At 37.3% G+C, this 20,781-nt stretch overlaps 1 protein-coding gene across 1 annotated transcript in view; it reads left to right on the top strand.

The window, feature by feature from the left end:
- cnksr2a (connector enhancer of kinase suppressor of Ras 2a) overlaps positions 1 to 20,781 on the top strand; it is a 111,794-nt gene that overhangs the window by 10,872 nt on the left and 80,141 nt on the right. Inside the window, exon 2 of the mRNA XM_079806498.1 lies at positions 20,604 to 20,767. Coding sequence (XP_079662624.1) covers positions 20,604 to 20,767 — 164 coding nt within the window. The remainder of the gene's footprint in view (positions 1 to 20,603; positions 20,768 to 20,781) is intronic.

Genomic DNA, 20,781 nt, shown 5'->3' with positions numbered 1-20,781 from the left:
TATGAGCAAAGTATTTTTATAATGCTGTTGTTGAACGTATTCGTCCAGCTTAACCATTTAATTCTGTTACTCAAGTTATTGTTAGGAAATACTTTTTTCAGGCCCGATTTTGTATGTTTCAGGGTCTATTTGTGGAAAGCAATCTGCAATGCGGGCCAAAACGTTCCAGGAAACAGAGAAGTAAACATCTTAGCCTCTGATTGGAGGCCAGTCTCTGATGCCAATGCCTCCATCTCTGTAAAGATTGGGGTGGAGCACTTTGGCTAAACTAGAACCAGCATCTGTGGTTTCCCAGTTAGACTGTTGTCCTGCGGTTTTGCTGTGTTTTTGTGGCTTGTGGTTTTACTGAGAGGCAGCACTGCTTCAGATAGAGCCATTGCCTCAGAGGAGTGTTCAATATAACCAAGCAACGCTGGGAGCTGTGCACTGGAGCCTGTAAATGTGCTGACGGGCCATTCAAGTACTGAATCACCTACTGAGATATTTTGGTATCAAAATCAATTCGGCTGAGAAGAGATAGATAGAGAAAGATAAGTGAGTTATAACTCTTTTATAGCTCATTAGACTCTGTTGTGCTCATTTAAATATCAACTTTGTTTCTGTGTTTTTTTTTTTTTTTTTTTTTGGGAAAATAAAATATATTTGTGTAATATATTATTTTTTAAAAATTACTATTAGTTTGAACATTATAATATTAATAATAAAATGAAATACATTTATTTTTTTTTGAATTTTATGAATAAAGGGTGAAAATCTGATTGGCTGGCTGTTATGCTTATTTAAATATCTCTTTTATTTCTGATTTTTCCTCAAATTCCTTTGAAAATTCCTTTGGAAAAACAAAACTTGTATGTTTCTGTAATATATTATTGATAATAATAACAAAAATGTATCAACTCCTTCCTCTAAAATTCATTTGGATAACTGAAACTGTATTTTTGTAATATATTAGTAAAATAAAATAAAAATAGTTTTGCCAGTGTGTCGAAACCGCAGGTGATGAGTGAAACTGTAACTTTTGTTGGCAATTGGCGCATAAGTGCATATAATGTAAACAACACGAACATATAGTGAACCGAAAGTTATCCAGGGTAACGCTGATGTATTGTGTGTGTGTGTCATAGGTGTGTGTGTGCTTGTGACTCTTTAGCTCCGCCCACTGCACGCCTCCATGAGTTTGGCTGTTTTCAGAAAGAATCGGTACAGTCAATCTCTCTTTTAGGCAAGGCAAGGCAAGGCAAAGCATGTCAAATTTATTTATATTGCACATTTCATACACTATGGTGATTCAAAGTGCTTTACATAGAAAAGGGAATTAAAATAATCACAAAATAAAATTAAAAAGAAAAATTAAAACTGTTATAAAAGGAATTAAAAGAGTAAAAAGATTCTCATCTGGTAAAACATTTCAGCTTATATTTAATTAATTTCCCCACTTGCTCTGGGACTTCTGGATACCAGCCAAATTTAGCCCCGCCCACAACATTTGAGTCTGGAATTGATCCGTTGTGGTAGCCTGGTCCTACCAGACTCTCGTACATTTAATTTGTCTGGCCACTCTTCATTGACAAGCGTTTACTTCCTTGAAGGCGGGTACTCTGTTGAAGTTTAAAACTATTGGATCTGCCATAACCAATCGCTAACGTTTGGTCGTGACGTATGTCATCTCAAACTAGCGCACAACATCAACGTCATCGTTCTCAGCCGCTCCCTCTGTTCGCTGATTGGACCGGTTAAAATTTGATCGGAGAAAACCAGAGAATATACTGCAATCCCAGACGGAGTACTGAAGGAAATTAAAATTGAGCGGAAATACGTAGCCGTAGGAGGGCGGAGACAGGCTACCGTTGTGGAGCAACTATGCCCGAACAGGAGCTGTTCGGACCAATGAAATTGTCAGGGCGGGCTTTACACAATGATGGACAGATGATAAACAGTAACGTAAGCATTCACGCCACCAAAGAGCCAGACCTCCGAATTGGGTTGAATACGTTCTAATCCTAAACAGAGAACTTGTTCGTATATACTTTCACCTTCACTATTTCTCTCAGAAATGATGATTGTGTTGATAAGTACTCCGTGTGTGAATGCCTGTTATTTATATTGCTTCTTCCGATCTCTTATATTGGGCACTTTTTGCACTTAAATTGGCTTATTCTTACTGTTGACATTGAAAATTATGCATGTGTTTTTCTGAGGGATTGCCGTTTTGACAGTTTCCACCTGGACATATAGTCATATTTGCTAATAATTATCTTTAATGTATTTGCCATGTTTTGATCCGATTCTTTTTTACAACACCGGCAAAGATCGTTTTTACACTATTCTACTTCTTCCAGCGTGCGTGCAGTTGAGTTCTGTTGACAACTAACGTTATGCGTCGCTCCGTTGCTCTGATTGGTTGTCTTCCTCTTACTGCCCATTACGGCCAATGGCGTAGGGGCAGATTGGTTGTAGGTCTATCCAATTGAGGTCTTTGCTGATTCGGTTGAAACACAACTCATAATCACAGCCCAATGGAGCAGAATCAGACTCATATTCTGACTAGAATTGAGTATGACGACATCAGGCTTCCCCATTCTGGTTGTCTCTGTTTTATAAATATGATAAAACTAAAGACTCTTCAGAGAGATGAATGACGCAATACTACTCTATAGGTACTCAAGATTAACATGAGATATATTTATGTACCCTGGAATTTAGAGGAAGAAAATGGACACAAAGTTGATATATTATTATTATTATTAAATGAAAAGAGAAACAAATGAAACGTTTCAGAGACATATAGCAATATTGTGGATGGGAAAATCTGAGAAGCTGCATGCAGCAGTAAATCATGCCTGACTATAGGAAACAATTGAGACATTAAAGAGACCCCCCCCCCACCCCCTGCCGTCTGCTACATGCACAAAGATCTAACGATTATATATAATTCAAAACCCTTCAACAATTTCAACTCATTCACTTTGAACAAAAAAACCTGAACTCATTTTCCTTTCCGGCATTCTGCACTTAAACTTTTTTTTAACAAACGAGCAGAAAAAGAATCGCAGCTTCAGCTGAAATATCTTGACAGAAAGATGAAAGACCATGTTACGGCGCGCTCTCTCGCTCCACTACACATCTCATAATTGATTGTCATGTAGGAAGGTGCATTAGCGGCTTTGTGGGACCTTTGGCTGAAATGACATGCTGTCATTTAGTGGTGTTCAGCTCAGAATGGTTCGATTTGGTACTTTTTCCGATGGTTTATGAGGCTAATGTTGGTGTACTTGAGTGGAAAACGTATAGCACGCACTTATGGAGGCCGTCAGAGCATATGTGCTCACACATACATTTATCAGGCTCTCCAAGTAAGGCATTTTGGGGATTCCAGGCTTGTCTCCGGGGTGTGTCCTGGGGGAACACATGAATATTGTATTTCGTAGGACATGTGGCGGAGCTGGGGAGGATTGACTGCGTGCGTGCGTGTGTGACAGAAATACAGAAATGGTGGAGAGCGAGAGGAAGAAAGCAAGGTTAAAGACCTTTGAATAATAATACACACACACGCAGAGCTTTAGCACTGCGTCCTGGGCTGCAGCTTCAAGGGGCGGGTGTGTGGGTGTGTGGCTTGGCTCAGGGCGACTCTTCCCTCCTGTGAAAAAGTGTAAAAGTGTGTTTGTGTGCTGTCAGTGGGTGTAAAGGGTGTGAGTCATCTCTGAATCACTTTATAGAACTGAAGAACTGCAGTATAGAGAGAAATATTCAGCAAAACACTCCAAAAAGGTAGCAATACAGTATGTGCTCAGCAAGAGACTGTACACTCTGCGCTGTATCCTGTCTGTCAGTGCTCACATTTTTCTGGTTGGTGATCTAAAGATTGTCTGTAGTTTTGAAAAAAAAATTAAACCACAACAACTCTCCAGAGGCTCCAAAAAAGTCATGAATCAAACAGGCCAAGGGCTGCAGAGTTTTACGGATGGGAGGAAAACAGATTCTCTTGAACAATTGTTTCGTGTCTGCAGGGAGTGGAGCATCTGTTAGGAGACAAACTGGGTGGGAAACACCTGGGCTCCTCTACTGATGCTCTGGATTCAGATCATTACTCAAGAATCAGTACCTGAGAGGAATCGGAAACCGGCTTTTAGGTGGTTGATGTGAAAATGGGACTTATGCTTGGGAGCTGTTAACATCCAGGTAGATAGGAGAACAGAAATGCTGTCTGTGTTGGTCCAAGTTGTCATTATTGTAGGAAAGAAAAGTGGCAAATGAGATTTTCAAGGCCATCACGGTCCAATTCACACCGCACTGACCAATGCCGACAGTCCCCAGTTTGTAGTTTAGCTGCATTTCCACCTCAGGAACTATAAGGCTGTATGTTTCAACCGCAGGGACCAGGGTCTAAATGAAGTTCCGGGTAAAAATTTCCCCATCAGAAAGTCCCTGCTCGCGAGGTAGTACTTTTTCAAAGTTCAGGAACTTTCGTTGGTGGGACTTGGGCACTGAACATCTGATTAGTTGAGTTCACACAGCATTTTGATTGGTTGACTCAATGTGTCTGTTGCTGTTGATCGCCATCTGTTGGTACAGTGTGAATTGGGCCTTAATATATTCTGACTGCAAAATGAAGATTATCTACTTCTCAGATTTTTTTTCTGAGATAAATACTCTGGTAATCTTGTGTGTGTTCTATAGAGTTACAGAAAAAATCTCAACAACATCTCAAACTGCACACAGATTTAGCAAGATAAAGTCTCCAATCAGAAGTCAGAGATCTAAACATAATCTCTCAAACGTTTTTGTCAAATTCTTCTTGTCCAAATTTGTACTTAGGGTTAGGGATTTCAGAAAGAGTTTCAGAATGTCAGCTGCTCTAGTTCTGCCAAGATTATGGAATCAAAAATTAGATATATGAACTCATATTGTTAGATTCTTTCAAGACCAAATTATTTTAGCTGTAATATCTATGTTTTATTTCATAGCTCTATATTTTTACTGTTTACAGTAGGTCCCATTTGTGTCTATTTCTCTTAAAAGGAATTTAGGAGAAACATCTGAGAATATAGGGATTATTAAAAATATGTACAGTATGTGGGCGTGCTTGGAGAATTTGGTTATTATAAATAGAAATCATGTTTAAAGATTTGTTTGGCTGATGAAATGAGATTTATTTGATCTTTCCATTACTAGTTGGTATTTCAATGAAACCTACTTGAGAACTCAGTTAAATCTCCTCAGCAAAGAAAGAAGAACCGTTAAGCTGTTAAATTTCCCTGGAGTTTTAGAATTGGTTACCGCATATTCTTTCCCATGCATTAAAACATACACTCATCTAGAAAGAGCATTACCATTTTTTTCCCATTTTTATTGCATGCATAGGGAACAGATGACAGGAAACAATCGGGAGTTGAGGAGGAGTGGGATTGAAATGACTCAAGTTAGATTCAAAGTCAGGTTGTGTGTGTGTACATGTGTTTTTCTCTACACTGTAAAATTTAATTAGTTAGACTTACTTTAAAAAAGCATGCAAACCGATTGCCTTAAAAAAATCAAGTAAAGTGAATTAGGAATAGTATGTTGTACTGACAAATGCTTAGTTAGTATAGTTCACTTACACATGAGTTCTAGTAATATAGTACAGTATATAGTATATAGTTCTAGTATATATATATATAACTATATATAGTATGATTACTTTGAAATCAAATAACATTTCTTGTTAAATCGCTGCATCAATATGAAGAGAACTACAATAATATAAATGATTTTCTGAGAGCCCAACCAAAGGGAACATTGATCAATGTTGAGAAAAACGTTTTAGGAAAATCAACATAAATTTATGAAGTCAGCGTATGTGACATTCTCTCAAAATTTTCAGTTGTATTGACAATTGATCATTTAAGATGACTTTGAAAAATAACTGCAGAAAAGGAGGAAATGAGTGAAAAGTTCAATTCAATTCAATTCAAATTTATTTGTATAGCGCTTTTCACAATACACATTGTTTCAAAGCAGCTTCACAGAAAGTGCATTTCATAAATGTACATTGAAAAATGTTAGAAAGAGAATGTTAAAGAAAAATGTTAGGATAAGTTAATCAATCATGTATTATTTTAGGCCATAACAACGCTGGCGTTGAGTCGTCTCTTCACAGGCGTCGAGTCGTCTCATCACAGGGGCATCTGAAGTCTCCATCAGAGACTGGATACAAACTGGAGCTGATGAACTAGTTACCTCGGGACTAGTGTCCCGAGATAACAACAGAAAAGCAGATGGGAAATAATTAGCATAGCTGCTGTTCAGAATATTAATGCTGTTGGTGCGATTTAACTGTAGTATAAAACTTATTTATAATGTGAATGCTTGGCTAAAGAGATGCGTCTTTAATCTAGTTTTAAACTGGGACAGCGAGTCTGAACCTCGAACAATATCCGGAAGACTATTCCAGAGTTTAGGAGCTAAATGTGAAAATGCCCTCCCTCCTTTAGTGGACTTAGATATCCTAGGAATGACCAGAAGCCTCGAGTTTAGTGATCTTAAAGAGCGCGATGGATTGTAGGGCGATAAAAGATCAGTTAAATACACTGGAGCTAAACCATTTAGGGCTTTATAGGTCAGTAGCAATACTTTGTAATTGATACGGAACTTAATAGGTAACCAGTGTAGAGATGATAAAATTGGTGTTATATGATCATATTTTCTTGACCTAGTAAGAACTCTAGCAGCTGCGTTTTGGACTAACTGTAGCTTGTTTATCGATGATGCAGGACAACCAGCTAATAAAGCATTACAGTAATCTAGTCTCGAGGTCATGAATGCATGAACTAACTTTTCTGCATCAGAAATAGATAGCATGTTACGTAGCTTGGCAATGTTTCTAAGGTGGAAAAATGCCGTTCTTGTAACATATGAAATATGACTTTCGAAAGACAAGTTGCGGTCTAATATAACACCCAGGTCTCTTACTGTAGTGGATAAAGCGACAGGACATCCTTCCAAGTTAAAGTTGTATTGTGAGAGGTTTTATGGGCAGTTTTTTGGACCAATAAGTAATACCTCCGTTTTATCTGAATTTAATAGCAGAAAATTACATGTCATCCAGTGTTTAATATCATCAACACACGCTGTCAGTTTAGATAATTTAGCGTTTTCATCTGGTCGTGATGAAATATATAATTGAGTGTCATCAGCATAACAGTGGAAATTAATTCCATGTTTTCTTATAATATTACCAAGTGGCAGCATATATATTGAGAATAGCAGAGGGCCTAGCACGGATCCTTGCGGCACCCCATAGTCTACTGATGTTATCTTTGATTTTTCCCCATTTTCCCCAGAAAAGTCTATTAAGAATTGCCCTGCATCAAATCTTTTTTGCTTGACAAAATGGCACTCAAACCAATCAATCTTATCTTGGGTTTTCTGAGTAAAAAAGGCATAGTATGTGAATAGTACAATCAAGTTAAGACATTAAAGCTATGGTCTACGATTTCAAAGATTGTTCATTATTAATAACCTTGTTTAGATGCTGGTTATGGTTCTACAGTACAATCCTAACAATATGAAGAGAAAAAAGAATGAAAAAAATCCATTCACTCTATTGGGTGTACACCCGCAGAGAAATTGACCAATGTAAGCTGTCCGGCCGGACGGCTTACATTGGTTAACTGCTCTCATCCAATCCCCTGCTCCACTCGCGTCTCCAAACAAACGCACCCCACCCCGCCCCCTCCTGCGACATGAAATTTCATGGGCAAGTAGGCAGCATCAACTCAGCAATGGAGAAAAACCAAACAGACAGCAGCAAGCGGCCTCTGCTCGCCCCAACAGTCAAGGTTGGAAGAAAGCGTAAATCAATTGAGGAAAGAGTAGAGATTAAAAAAAAATGTGAAGAACGCCGGACTCAAAGCCGAATCAATATAGGGTCCGCCATTGCCCGTTGGAGGAAGCTTCAGAGAAACCTTGGACTTAAAACCGACGCTGACATGGCTGACTTTTTGTTGAGCAGGTAAGCATTTATTTATACTTTTATGGTGTGGTGTATTACATAAATAGCTTTTTATCAGTCTGACAACATGATCATGCTGCCGGTCGGCATTGGAATGTTAGCCGTTTAGCATCGCCTATCACGGGTCAAAGTAATTCTATTTCTTGAAGTGCTTGACTATTTCAATAGACCTAACGTTAGCGGTTTTCTGTTCGAGCCGATAGAACATTGCATGTGTTGCTAATCTTGCGTGGGCGTGAACTCAAACGTGTGCCTCTGAGCTATTTTGTGGTACAAATGGTACACATGGTACATCTCTGTTCCGATGTTTACTCCTGCTTGACTGAGTGACGTTGTTCAGGTCGTTTCCTGGTGGGAGGGGCGGGATGAGTTTTTTAAAAATTCAGGCTTTCTCGACTGATTTTCAACATCGTAGACTACAGCTTTAAGTAAGTTAACTAAAATGTGTTAGTTAGAATCACTGTTGGATTTGACAGTGAATTAACAGATAATACCTACTGTAAAACCAAACAAGCTGATGTGAAGAACCTACTGTATAATCAAGAATGTTACTCTGAAGACCATATATGCATCTCAAGACACAAAGAACCAGTTATATTTTGTTCACAGCCACAGAAAAGAAACCAATCTAGAATATGTTGTGAAAGACTGTATTTATGAACAATTCACTGTTGGTCCAAGAACCAGCCCTTCAGCTCCCCTACTTCAGCAGAGGCTTGAGGCCCGGCTCTGCACAGCTGGATGGCTCATTTTAAGACAGGGTTTATTTAACTGATGAATTTCTCATCCCCAGAAGTCCCCTATGGCTTTGAGATTAAGTGATGGCAGAGGAAGGACGATTTAGTTGTGGACACACACACACACACACACATATTAAGAGCCTCATCGCAGGTGGTGTCATGGCAGAATGACGAAAAGCCTGTGTAGGAGTTTACAGCTGATTCATGGGTATTCTTATCCCATCCTTTTGCAATCTGTATTCATGTTTCTTATCAGGGATGTTACACCTTTTAGTAACTGTAATTAAGGCTACATTCATACTGTAAGCCTTAGGGCTTATTGCTTAGATCCGATTTTCTTTGTTTCTTTGTGTGGTTGTTCATATTATTTTTTAAATGTGTCCATTCTGGCCAATATCAGATTTGAGTGTGAACTGGTCACGACTCTTTGCAAAAGAACAATAACAAAGATGGTATGCAGCACACTGTCGTACTGAAGTAAATGTCATGGAGGCCATTAAAGTCAGGATTTACTTGGGAATATGGACGCATGCCTTTATATGTGCATGAAATTGAATGACATCCCATTCTTAATCCGTAGGGTTTAATATGGAGTTGACCCACCCTTTGCATCTATAACAGCTTCAACTCTTCTGGGAAGGCTTTCCACAAGGTTTAGGAGTGTGTTTGTTTATGGGAATTTTTGACCATTCTTCTAGAAGCGCATTTGTGAGGTCAGGCACTGATGTTGGACGAGAAGGCCTGACTCTAATTCATCCCAAAGGTGTTCTATCGGGTTGAGGTCAGGACTGTCAAGTTCCTCCACACCAAATTCGCTCATCCATGTTTTTATGGACCTTGCTTTTTGCACTGGTGAGCAGTCATGTTGGAACAGGAAGGGGCCAACTGTTCCCACAAAGTTGGGAGCATGAAATTGTCCAAAATGTCTTGGTATACTTTACACCACTGGAATATTTAGTAGAGAGGAAATTTCACAAATGGACTTATTGCACAGGTGGCAACCTATCACGGTTCCACGCTCAAATTCACTGAGCTCCTGAGAGCGATCCATTCTTTCACAAATGTTTGAAGAAGCAGTCTGCATGCCTACGTGCTTGATTGTATACACCTTTGGCCATGGAAGTGATTGGTACGCCTGAATTCAATGATTTGGAGGGGTGTCCCAATACTTTTGGCAATATAGTGTATTAGGTGATGTGCAAGTGAATTTGAGCGCAGGCAATGGAGATGAAGACGAGGATTGAGCACGAAGACTTGCAAAGTAGCGATGCTAATAACTTGACTATTCAGTAGGGTGACATTAGCTTAGTGTATATTTTCCAGAAATAAGCTAACTATCCCAACATGTTGCCTTGTATCTCACCAAGCTGTAAGATTACTGATTTTCTGTCGATAAATTATGTAAACTCTCTTATGTGGCTTTTGATAGTCTGAATTAATGTAACGAATAGGTATTTTTCGAATGAATCATTTCAATTATTTTATTTTAATTATTCACTAATCAATTTGAGGCATTTTTTTTTGTAGCCCAATCAATTTGTATTTGACTCATTTACATATATCAGTGTGTTTTCCTGTGTTATTAGTTGCATTTATGGTAAATTTAATGGTCTATTGATTTATTGTTGTTATGCAAAAATTTATTTAAAGGTTATTAAAGGTTTGGGGACAGAAAGATTTTTTTTAAATATTTTTAAAATGTAATAATATTCCTGTTGTGGCAAAGCTGAATTATCAGTAGCCATTACTACAGTCTTCAGTGTCACACGATCCTTCAGAAATCATTCTAATATTTAATACTCAAGAAACATTTATTATTACAGAGTTATTATTACCTTAAGTGCAAATATCCTACCTTGTTGGCAGAGGCTATTTTTTACTATCTTTAATTTTACTTTTCACATTGCATATCAGCTTGGAGAGGTTTAACAAGTGGAAATAAAGTGTTTGAAGGGTATTTTGTAGAAAAAAGTGTTTAACTGGGAGGGTTAGGAGTAGTTGTAGGGCTGGACTAAAAACAGGTCCCAATAAAGCAACATCCATTAATGATTTTAATAAATATAATAATAGACACTGAATAACTACTATTATAGGTAACTTGTTGAAATCAACATAGTTACCCCATCACTGCTGTCTGTAAACCATTAAATCATAGGAATCACTACAGTAGCTTTAAAACAAATCAGGAAAGCACTTTGAGTTTCCCATAAGACCTTGAGCACTTTGTGCCCTTGAACGGTTGTCACGACAACCCTTTCAGTGGTCACCAAGTCTGCATAATGCACAGCACAGCTGCCAGAAATGAGGTGAAGAATGAAGATTGATACAATATAGGGAGAAGAGCATGACTAAATGACATTGCTTAGATTGTGTCTGGGAGAGTTGGAAAGGTTCAGAATATCCGTAACTCTAGAGCTTTTTACCAGACCGTTTTATCTATCATTCAATGACGGCAAGCCGGGGAGGTGTTTAATACGTGTCATGCAGGCTAAGCTTTTTTTTCTATATCCTTTTGGCCCATTTTTCTGGCTTTTTCTCTCTCTCTCCCTGCATTTTTACTGTGCTACCTGTCAGAGGAGCAGACCATGTGCAATGAATAATGCACTATAACAGAGCGAGGCTATTCTAATACTCCTGTACGAGTGAGTGTGTGCAGAGAGTGTGTACAGGACAGAATATATGATCTGTAAGTGATCTCTCAGATTTGTTGATACATCCACTATAGTGATGAATTAATGGCTTGCTGCTTGAGTGTAAGCAGGAGGCACCTCTGCTGTCTTCAGTTTTTTTCACAAATTTGAGTATTTCTCACCTTTTCTCTGTTCTTCCCTGTACATTAGGATCAGTGGAACTAATGCAGTCAAATGTTTGTTTTGTTTGTGGTACAACAAATTAAATTCTTTAAAGCTACACTGTGTAACTTTTTTAGTTTATTCTTAGCTAAAAACACTTAGTTCTTTCAAAAATATATGTGCTCATTAATGTATATTTACTTCTTTCAAGTAATAAAGTATTCTCGTAAGTTTATAATATGCCATTGAAAATACATACGGTAATGGGTTCGAATGCCGGTCGCCATGTTGCCCCTCCATCTTGAAAGTACATAAGCCAAAGAGGGACATACCCGTAAATTCAAGCTTCGCCTTTTTGCGTTTTAACACTCGATGGCACCGTGTCGAATGTGGACGAGGTCGAACTGGAAGCCATATTAATCTTGGACTAAATCGGCCACCGTAGGAGTTAAAACGAAATCGGAATTGAGAGGAAGAGAAACTAATATTCACTGGATGATCATATACCTTTTAACTGCTAGATGGGGGAAAATATCACACAGTGTAGCTTTAATAATATTTTTCTAATGGGATCTAGTTTTGATCAACTCAAAAAACTAAAAAAGGTCATTAATAAAAAAGGTTAAATATTTAAATATTGCTATTTTTATTTGACACAATTCAAAATACATAATGGCATGCATAATACTTTTATTTGCAAGAATGCATTAAATCAATCAATAGTGACAAGAAAGACATTTACATTATTGTTACAGAAGATTTATAATTAAAATAATTGCTGTTCTTTTGGACTTTCTATTCATAAAAGAATCCTGGAAAACATTGTCATGGTTTCCACAAAAAAAATATTAAGCAGCACAACTGTTTACAACATTGATAATAATAAGAAATGTTTTTTGAGCACCAAATTACCAGATAAAAATGATTTCTGAAGGATCATGTGACTGAAGACTGGAGGGTTAAAGTCTCAATATGTAATTTTTTGCCACTAGAGGTCGCTTATTCAAAATAAACTCATAGCTTGATGACGCCTTGATTTCGAAGAGCTTTTATTATGCCGCAGACGACCGCTTCTGCTTCTTCCGGTCATACGTATGTGGGGTAACGCAGTGCTGTTTTATCATATTAGATACATTATTTGAGTGTGTTGAAAGTTATGTTATAATGCTACTCTTTGCGTTTGCTCAGTGGCAACTATTAGACACTTTTTGCACATTGCAGTAAGCTAGATTGATATTAGTCATGGTAAAACATGGTACTTACAAGATTTAAAAAATAAGACTAACTGTGTTGAGCTATATAACAGTGATTAGTTTTCTGTCGATGACACCTGTCTAATAAAACACATAATATATTAATGCGTCTTTGGTGTTTCCGGAAATCGAGGGTATGATGTCATTGATAGGCGATGCACAGACATGGTCCGTGTCCTGGTTAAAATTGCGTATTTCTCTGCATTTAAACATTCTTGGAAACATTTGTGATAATGTAAGTACACAAGTCAACAAAATATAACATTGTTCTAGTATTTTTTGGATATTTTAATCCAAAGATCTTACATATTGTGCCTTAAAAAGAGGATTTATACTATTGATTATGGCCACATTATTATAATTAATTATTGGTATTAGCCTATAATATCACTAATAATAATTTTCCTTTTTTGTGCCTCTGTGCACCCTTATGATTATTAGTAAATGTACTTTCTTAAAAATGTAATAAAAATAAACAGATAATACTATTTAGATTTGTAATGGCCTCCATTTCGGTTGTCTGCAGCACACTGTAATTGAGAGATATTGTGGCAGATTTGAGACTGCCTCACTTATTTTCACGTTACCTTACGTAAACCTCGCTCCAGACCAAGGCGAGATCAATCAGCTTCAGCTATGTGGATATTAGTCTGCATCAAGTCAGTAACTAGTTGGCATGTCTGTTCTTCCTATGTGGAGTAGTGTACCAAATTAATGAAAGTATAAACCCTTTGGTTCAAATGTGTTCATATGAATAGCTTTTATAGCCTAGTTCTGTTGCGTTTGTTTTATGTTTTTTCTGAGAATAGTCATGACATTCTTTTCCTTACAGGAATGTCGCCACATTTTGTAACATTCTGAAACAACATTTGGAGGCAATAAATACTGCATTAATGCAATTCTAAAATAGCATTGTGTGCGTGTTGTGTGTATGACAAAGGGTTAAAGGGTTAGTTCACCCAAAAATAAAAACGATCCCATAATTTACTCACCCTCAAGCCATCCTAGGTGTATATGACATTTTTTTCTTTTAGCCAAACCCAATCAGAGGCATATTAAAAAATATAATGGCTCTTCCAAGCTTAATAATGGGAGTGAATGATACCATTTTTTAAGCCAAAAAACAGCGCATCCATCCATCATAAAAGTAATACACATGGCTCCAGTGGGTTAATAAAGGCCTTCTGAAGCGAAACGATTAGTTTTTGTAATAAAAATATCCATATTTATTATAACTTTATAATCTTAAAGAGTCAAGTTCCGGCATATAACTTAGGATGTATGAGTAGCATAAGCTTAGGACGGCTCTCATGGTTTAAACAAATAAGGCTGGGCAACACGTCATGCGTCGGGATACTCATGCCCGTTACCGAAGGCCAGTGAATGTAGTTTTTAAAGTTATAAATATGGATGCTTTTCGTACAAAACCCTATTGCTTCACTTCAGAAGGCCTTTATTAACCCCCTAGAGCCACATGGATTACTTTAATGATGGATGGATGCACTTTTTTTGGGCTTCAAAAAAAGAAATTGGCACCATTCACTCCCATTATAAAGCTTGGAGGAGCCATGATATTTTTTAATATAACTCTGATTGTGTTTGGCTGAAAGAAGAATGTCATATACACCTAGGATGGCTTGAGGGTGAGTAAATTATGGGATCATTTTCATTTTGGGGTGAACTAACCCTTTAAAGCCTGTCTATCAACATTAGAGCGCCACCCTCAAGCTGAATAACCTCCACCAAAAGTGTATGTGTTCAGCGATTAGAATATAAATCGTACAAAATGTTTATCATAAACTAGCGCTAAGACCCAGAATCTGCCCTACCTAAATTTACGGTCAGGAGCCTCTACTGGTAAAAAAAAAAAAAAAAAAAAATCAGCTATGAGTATCAGCCAAAATGTCTTTATTGGTGCATCTAGGATCGTTACTTAAGTTGGGCCTGGGACAAAATATTTAAGAGCCTTGCCACAGGGCCCAATTGCTTTCCTCTGATGACGGCCATAGATTAACACTGTGCTTTCGCATTCTCTCTCTGCTCTTCTTTCATTCTTTCCTTTCTAAATCTCTTCCTCCTGTTGCCCACACATTATTATTAACAGCATTAACTAACAATTAACTGTTCACTGCACCTGTCCAATAAGTGAATCAGAGCCACCGCATCAGCAGAAGTTAGTCATCCTGCTCATTTCAAGATTCTCATTTTCAGCCGTACCTTCCACGTTAGAGTCAGACCTCGGATCACCAACTAATTATCTAACAACAGAAAGAGTCGCTCATTAATGAGTCTCATATTGTTTATCAGTAATGACAGCTATTGTATTATTGCTGTCTTGGCCCATGAGTTTTGGCCCGTCTTGTTAATGAGCTGGATGATGATGGTTGCGCTAGATTTAATTATTAGAGGGCAGCTAGTGAGATTAAAAAGAGTTCCTGCTACCTTCCCTCTTACAGACACTATCATAAACACATGCACATGCTGTAAGTAAAATATGTAAATCCTGCAGTTATGTACGTTGTGTCGAACAGCAGCTGTTCGGAGAGCACGGCTGCTGTGAGACGTGCCGTTGGGCAACAGAATGCCCAAGACTGACAAATGCAGTCCAACAAGTGTGTGTCACTATAGAGAGGGTGTGTGTTGTCACCTGTTTGACAGTGACAGTTGTGAATGGTGGTGTTTTCGAAACTTGCTAGATCCCTCACTGTTTATTAGTCTATTTTTTGGTATTTATAGCTTTCATAGTCACATCTATCCTCTACAGCTGAAGGTAGCTTTATTATTTTGATTTATGTGTTCATCCTATGGGTTTTCAGAGGCATTACCGTAGACAAGTGCAGCAATCATTTCTGATTTGATTAAGGATGGTTTCGATTCTGGACACGCAGCTTTACTCACTCAGGAGAAAAGTTTCTATATAACCTTCTGTCAGGTACTTCAAATATAGAACCTTTTAGGGGTTCCCATCATGGGATCGATTAATTTTAATTAATTTTGTTTTAATTCATTTTTAATTTTAATTGAATTTTATTAATTAAACAGCTCACAAACATGCTTCATCAGTATAAAAAAAAAAAGAAATTTAATTAAACATTAGTATTATGCAATCATTTGAAGTGTTGCTTCACCGATTTTCACCTCGCTTTGTCTTGTTACAATGTCAGTATATGCAAATGAACAGTGTTTACTTGTTGTCTGAGTTACCTGGACCGAGAAATTCACATTAATTATGAATAAAATGATGGTGCAAAGCACATCATCAGACGGACCTTTGACAGCTCCAGGGCTTTCGTGAAAACTACAAATACTTCCGCATTTTTGTGGAACAGTCGAATCGACAGAGGGTTATTAACAAAACCGTTATTGTCAGAGTAGGTTTAACACTGAAAATTGTATCGTTGTCTACTCTTTAAACAGCATTATGGTAAACATGATGAAACACTATGGCAACAGCTTTCTTACATGTGCACAACAGTGTTTTGGTTTGGACGGCGACATGTCCAGCCCAGTGTATTATGGGTGTTGACATTTTCTTACCTATTTTTCTAAAGGAAAGACAACATCCCCTTTTCTCTCTTTTGTCTCTTTTAAAAAATTGCCTTTCTATTGCATAAGCAGCCCAATTTTCTTGAAAGCCCATTTTGCTAGTGGTAAAGTATTCCTTTAAGACATTTCTTTCTCCTTATATAGAACCTTTTTGGCATAAAGGTTTTTTTTTTATTTGAGTCAAGAACCCTAGGGTTCTGTTAAACCCCATTGCACCTTTTTCTAGAGTGTAGATCTCAAAATGGTCACATTTAAACATTATTATGCTCTATCTCAAATTACATTACATTTACATTTAATCATTTAGCAGACGCTTTTATCCAAAGCAACTTACAAATGAGGAGAGCAATAGAAGCAATCAAGCCAACAATAGGGCAACGCTATTTAAGTGACTAGTCCCAGTTATTCTAGCACAGTACAGTTAAAAAAATAGATATAGAATTGTAAGTGTTAGTATTAATGGGTCAAGTGTTGATGAAAAATATGCGTCTTCAGCAGTTTCTTGAACATGGCTAAACATTTAGAGTTAGGCCCTTTTTTCATGATTCTGTCCATCCAATTAACCTCTCCCTCAAACATGGGAAGGCTTAGAGGTTATGATGTTGCTTAGCTGTCATTTGCTGTCAGTTTGATGGATATGCGACATTGTTAGGGCGGAATACAGGTTGTCAGTCATCATGTATAAATGTGGCACCCCTTGTGTGTCTTTGTCGTTGCTGATTTTGGGGTAAAGTCTGAAGCAGATGAGACATTGAAGCAGATGCATTTATTAGGATTGTGTGCTGCATTTGGCATGGACAGCTCTGATGCTGTTATAATTAATTATCAGTTACAGCTGCTTTAAAGAGTTAGTTCACCCAAAAATTAAAATGATCCCATCATTTGCACACCCTCAAGCCATCTTAGGTGTATATGACTTTCTTCTTTCAGCCAAACACAATCGGAGTTATATTAAAAAAATATCTCAATTTTCCAAGCTTTATAATGGGGGTGAATAGTAAAAATGTTTAAGGCCAAAAAAGCACATCCATCCATCATAAAAGGTATGGTGGCCCAGTAGTGCACAACACAACGCAATAGCAAAAGCAAACATAAGTTCACAACACAACGAAAACAAAAACAAGCCACAACACAACGAAAAAGCCACAACACAAATAAATCAAGCCACAACACCAACGGAAACAAGCCACAAGACAACGAAAAAGCCACAACACAACGGAAACAAGCCACAACACAACGAAAAAGCCACAACACAACGGAAACAAGCCACAACACAACGAAATCAAGCCACAACACAACGGAAATGCTCCCAACCACTCGGGGGCACTCGGAGCTCTGTAAAGTTGTCACTGTTCTACAGAATCTTCAGCAATCTTACAAAGTTAAAAATACCATAATTAGTTTTAACAGTATGTAGGCTAACCATTGTTTATCGACATTAAATATTCATTCAAAATCACCTACATGCATTATAGCTGCATATTTATGCTCAAGAAAGCTTTGACCCGATACCACGTCGCTAAGGGAACGTCTGCCAATTCCACCAAGTGGTTGAAACGTATAATTTGTATTAATTAAAATTACTTTTAACATTTAAAAACAGACATGTTAAAATTCCACAGCTTGATTGTATTGGTAAAACTGACTGTAATACACAACACAACATTGGAATAAAAAAAGAAAAAAAAGAAATTTAATTTAATTCATACAAATTATATGTTTCAACTTGGTGGAATTGGCAGATATTCCCTTAGCGTAGTGTCAGCGGGTCAAAGCATTCTCGAGTATAAATATGCAGCTATAATGCACGTAATGATTATGAATTGATATTTCATGTCGATATACAATTGCACACTTAAAACTGATCGTAGTGTTTAAATATTTATAAGACTGGCGAATCTATAGAACAATGCAAGGAAAACTAACTTTACCACATTCTACTGAAAAGGCTACGTCCCCTAGTGGTCGGGAGCATTTCTGTTGTGTTGTGGCTTGATTTCGTTGTGTTGTTGCTCGATTCCATTATGTTGTGGCTTTATTTCTTTGTGTCGCGGCTTTTCCGTTGTGTTGTGGCTTTATTTCGTTGTGTTGTGAACTTATGTCCGCTTTTTAAATTTCGTTGTGTTGTGCACTACTGGGACACCGTATAAATCTAATCCATATGGTTCAAGGCTGTTAATAAAGGCCTTCTGAAGTGATGCGTTTTTGTAAGAAAAATATCCATATTTATAACTTTATAAACTGTAATCACAAGCTTCCGGTAACAGCCATTCACACGTTCATGTGAGAGTCGAGTTCCGGCGTTTGATGTAGGATGTAGGCATAGCGTAAGTTTAGGTGAGAGTAGACGCCTCTCGCGGTTCCAATAAATAGGGCAGGGCAACAAACTCAAGCTCATCTGACTAGACTTGCGTACAGCCATTAGCAGCTAGTGATTATAGTTTATTAAGTTATAATTAAGGATATTGTCTTACAAAAACGCACCGTTTCACTTCAGAAGGCCTTTATTAACACCCTGGAGCCGTATGGATTACTTTTATGATGGATGCGTTTTGTGGGGGGCTTAAAAAATGGTACCATTCACTCCCATTATAAAGCTTGGAAGAGCCAGGATATTTTTTTTTATATAAATCTAATGGTGTTTGGCTGAAAGAAAAATGTCATATGTGTAGGATGTCTAGGATGCTTGAGGATTAATCCATTTTTTTGGGGTGAACTAACCCTTTAAGTTAACTAAAGTGTTTTGAAATAGATTACCCCAAAGTGGATCTGAATCTTGTTTATGTTTGTTTACGTACAAATTAATATGTATGGCAATATTCATTTCAATGTTTATCTAGATAATTATATACGATGTATGATGTCAAAAGGACTCTGTTAATCATTAATAGTGGTCAAGTGCAATGTTTCTGAAATTAATTAACACAATATGCATAAATATTTATTTCAGAAACCTTGCTCTTTCCGCTATTAATGCTTTGATGAGCAATTATTAAATGTTCAACCCCGTTTGCATGACTCATCTGCTCTCTAACAGAAACCAGGTCAGTGCTTTATTTACCAGTATCTTTACGCAAGGGGTGTAAATATTAAATACTTTCATTGCATGTTTACGCTCTTAATCTTGATTTTTTTTTCATTGAACATTAACCTTTGTGTGATTTCTGAACAGTTATATATATTTTTTGCAAGTGGATAATAGTGATCTATTAAGTTTTGTAGGGTATATTTTTAATTTGTTGATAAGGGAATTATGGAAAGAGTAATTAATTTAGTTGGCATTAAAGGAATATTCACTCTATTTTCTTAATGCATGTCATAGACCTTATTCAGAGCAGGTATGAAAGCGAGGCTGTGAGGGATAGACTTACTGTTTTTCTGTGGCATCCGCTGTATAAAGCTCCTAGATCACTTATACTTTTCCACAGCTCATATTGTCTGGAGGCTTTAGTCTAGTGAAATTTCTTGGAAAGATATTTTTGCAGTGGTTCGTCAGCAGAACAATTCAAAAACACATTAAATAACTGTACAACCCACTGAAGAGATGTATGAATATCCCTCACAGCCTCGCTTTCATTCCCGTTAAAAATCAAAGATGGCGCTACGCTGAATAAGTTCTATTGATCTTATTGTGAATGATTAATTCGTGCATGTTTCTTTTTTCTTTTGTTTTGACCTTGTAAGTAACTCGATCTTCCAATATTTAGTCTTAAACCCCACCCATTTCTTACAACCAACTGCAAGTTCACATTCAGATATGCCTTCATTCAATCCATGAAGGATTGAGCCGTATGGATTCCCCCATCCTACATTTTGCTTTTTCTATAATACATTTCAATTGGATGTATGTCACAGTATGGAAGAAAAGATCTACCACTACTTACTTTTCATCACAAGTTCAATTGAATGCTAGACCTTTTGGTTAAGGAGTTATAATTTTATGAATTTATGTATTTATTCAATGTCTTGGATATATTTGCAAAAATCAGATGACACCTTTTTGATTTTCAGTTTTGTGCTATAACAATAACAGTTGCATTTTTTCAGTATATTTCCGTTAATATATTGGATGATGTATCCTTTTCTTGTACAAGCTAAATGCATCTCTAAATATTTAATAATTTAGCAGTCTTAAGGAGGGACATCTTCTCCCATCTTTCCTATCTTTTGGGTACTTTAACCTTAAATCCAATGGCTTTGGGATGATGTGTGATGTTCTAATCTTTGTGAAGTGAATCCGGGTTGACCTTAGATTGTTGATGTTTTCTTAATGTCTCAACAGGTCTGGATGACTGCTTGCAGCAGTATATAAAGAACTTTGAACGGGAGAAGGTAGGAGGTGACCAGCTGCTGAGGATCACCCATCAGGAGCTGGAGGATCTGGGGGTGTCCCGCATTGGACACCAAGAGCTGATCCTGGAAGCTGTGGACCTGCTGTGCGCTCTGGTGAGAGCTTTCAC

The sequence above is a fragment of the Gobio gobio genome (assembly GCF_949357685.1).
Source record: "Gobio gobio genome assembly, chromosome: 23".
Lineage (NCBI taxonomy): Eukaryota > Metazoa > Chordata > Actinopteri > Cypriniformes > Gobionidae > Gobio > Gobio gobio.
Note: the sequence above shows the minus strand (reverse complement) of the source record. Positions and strands in the feature narration are given on the sequence as shown.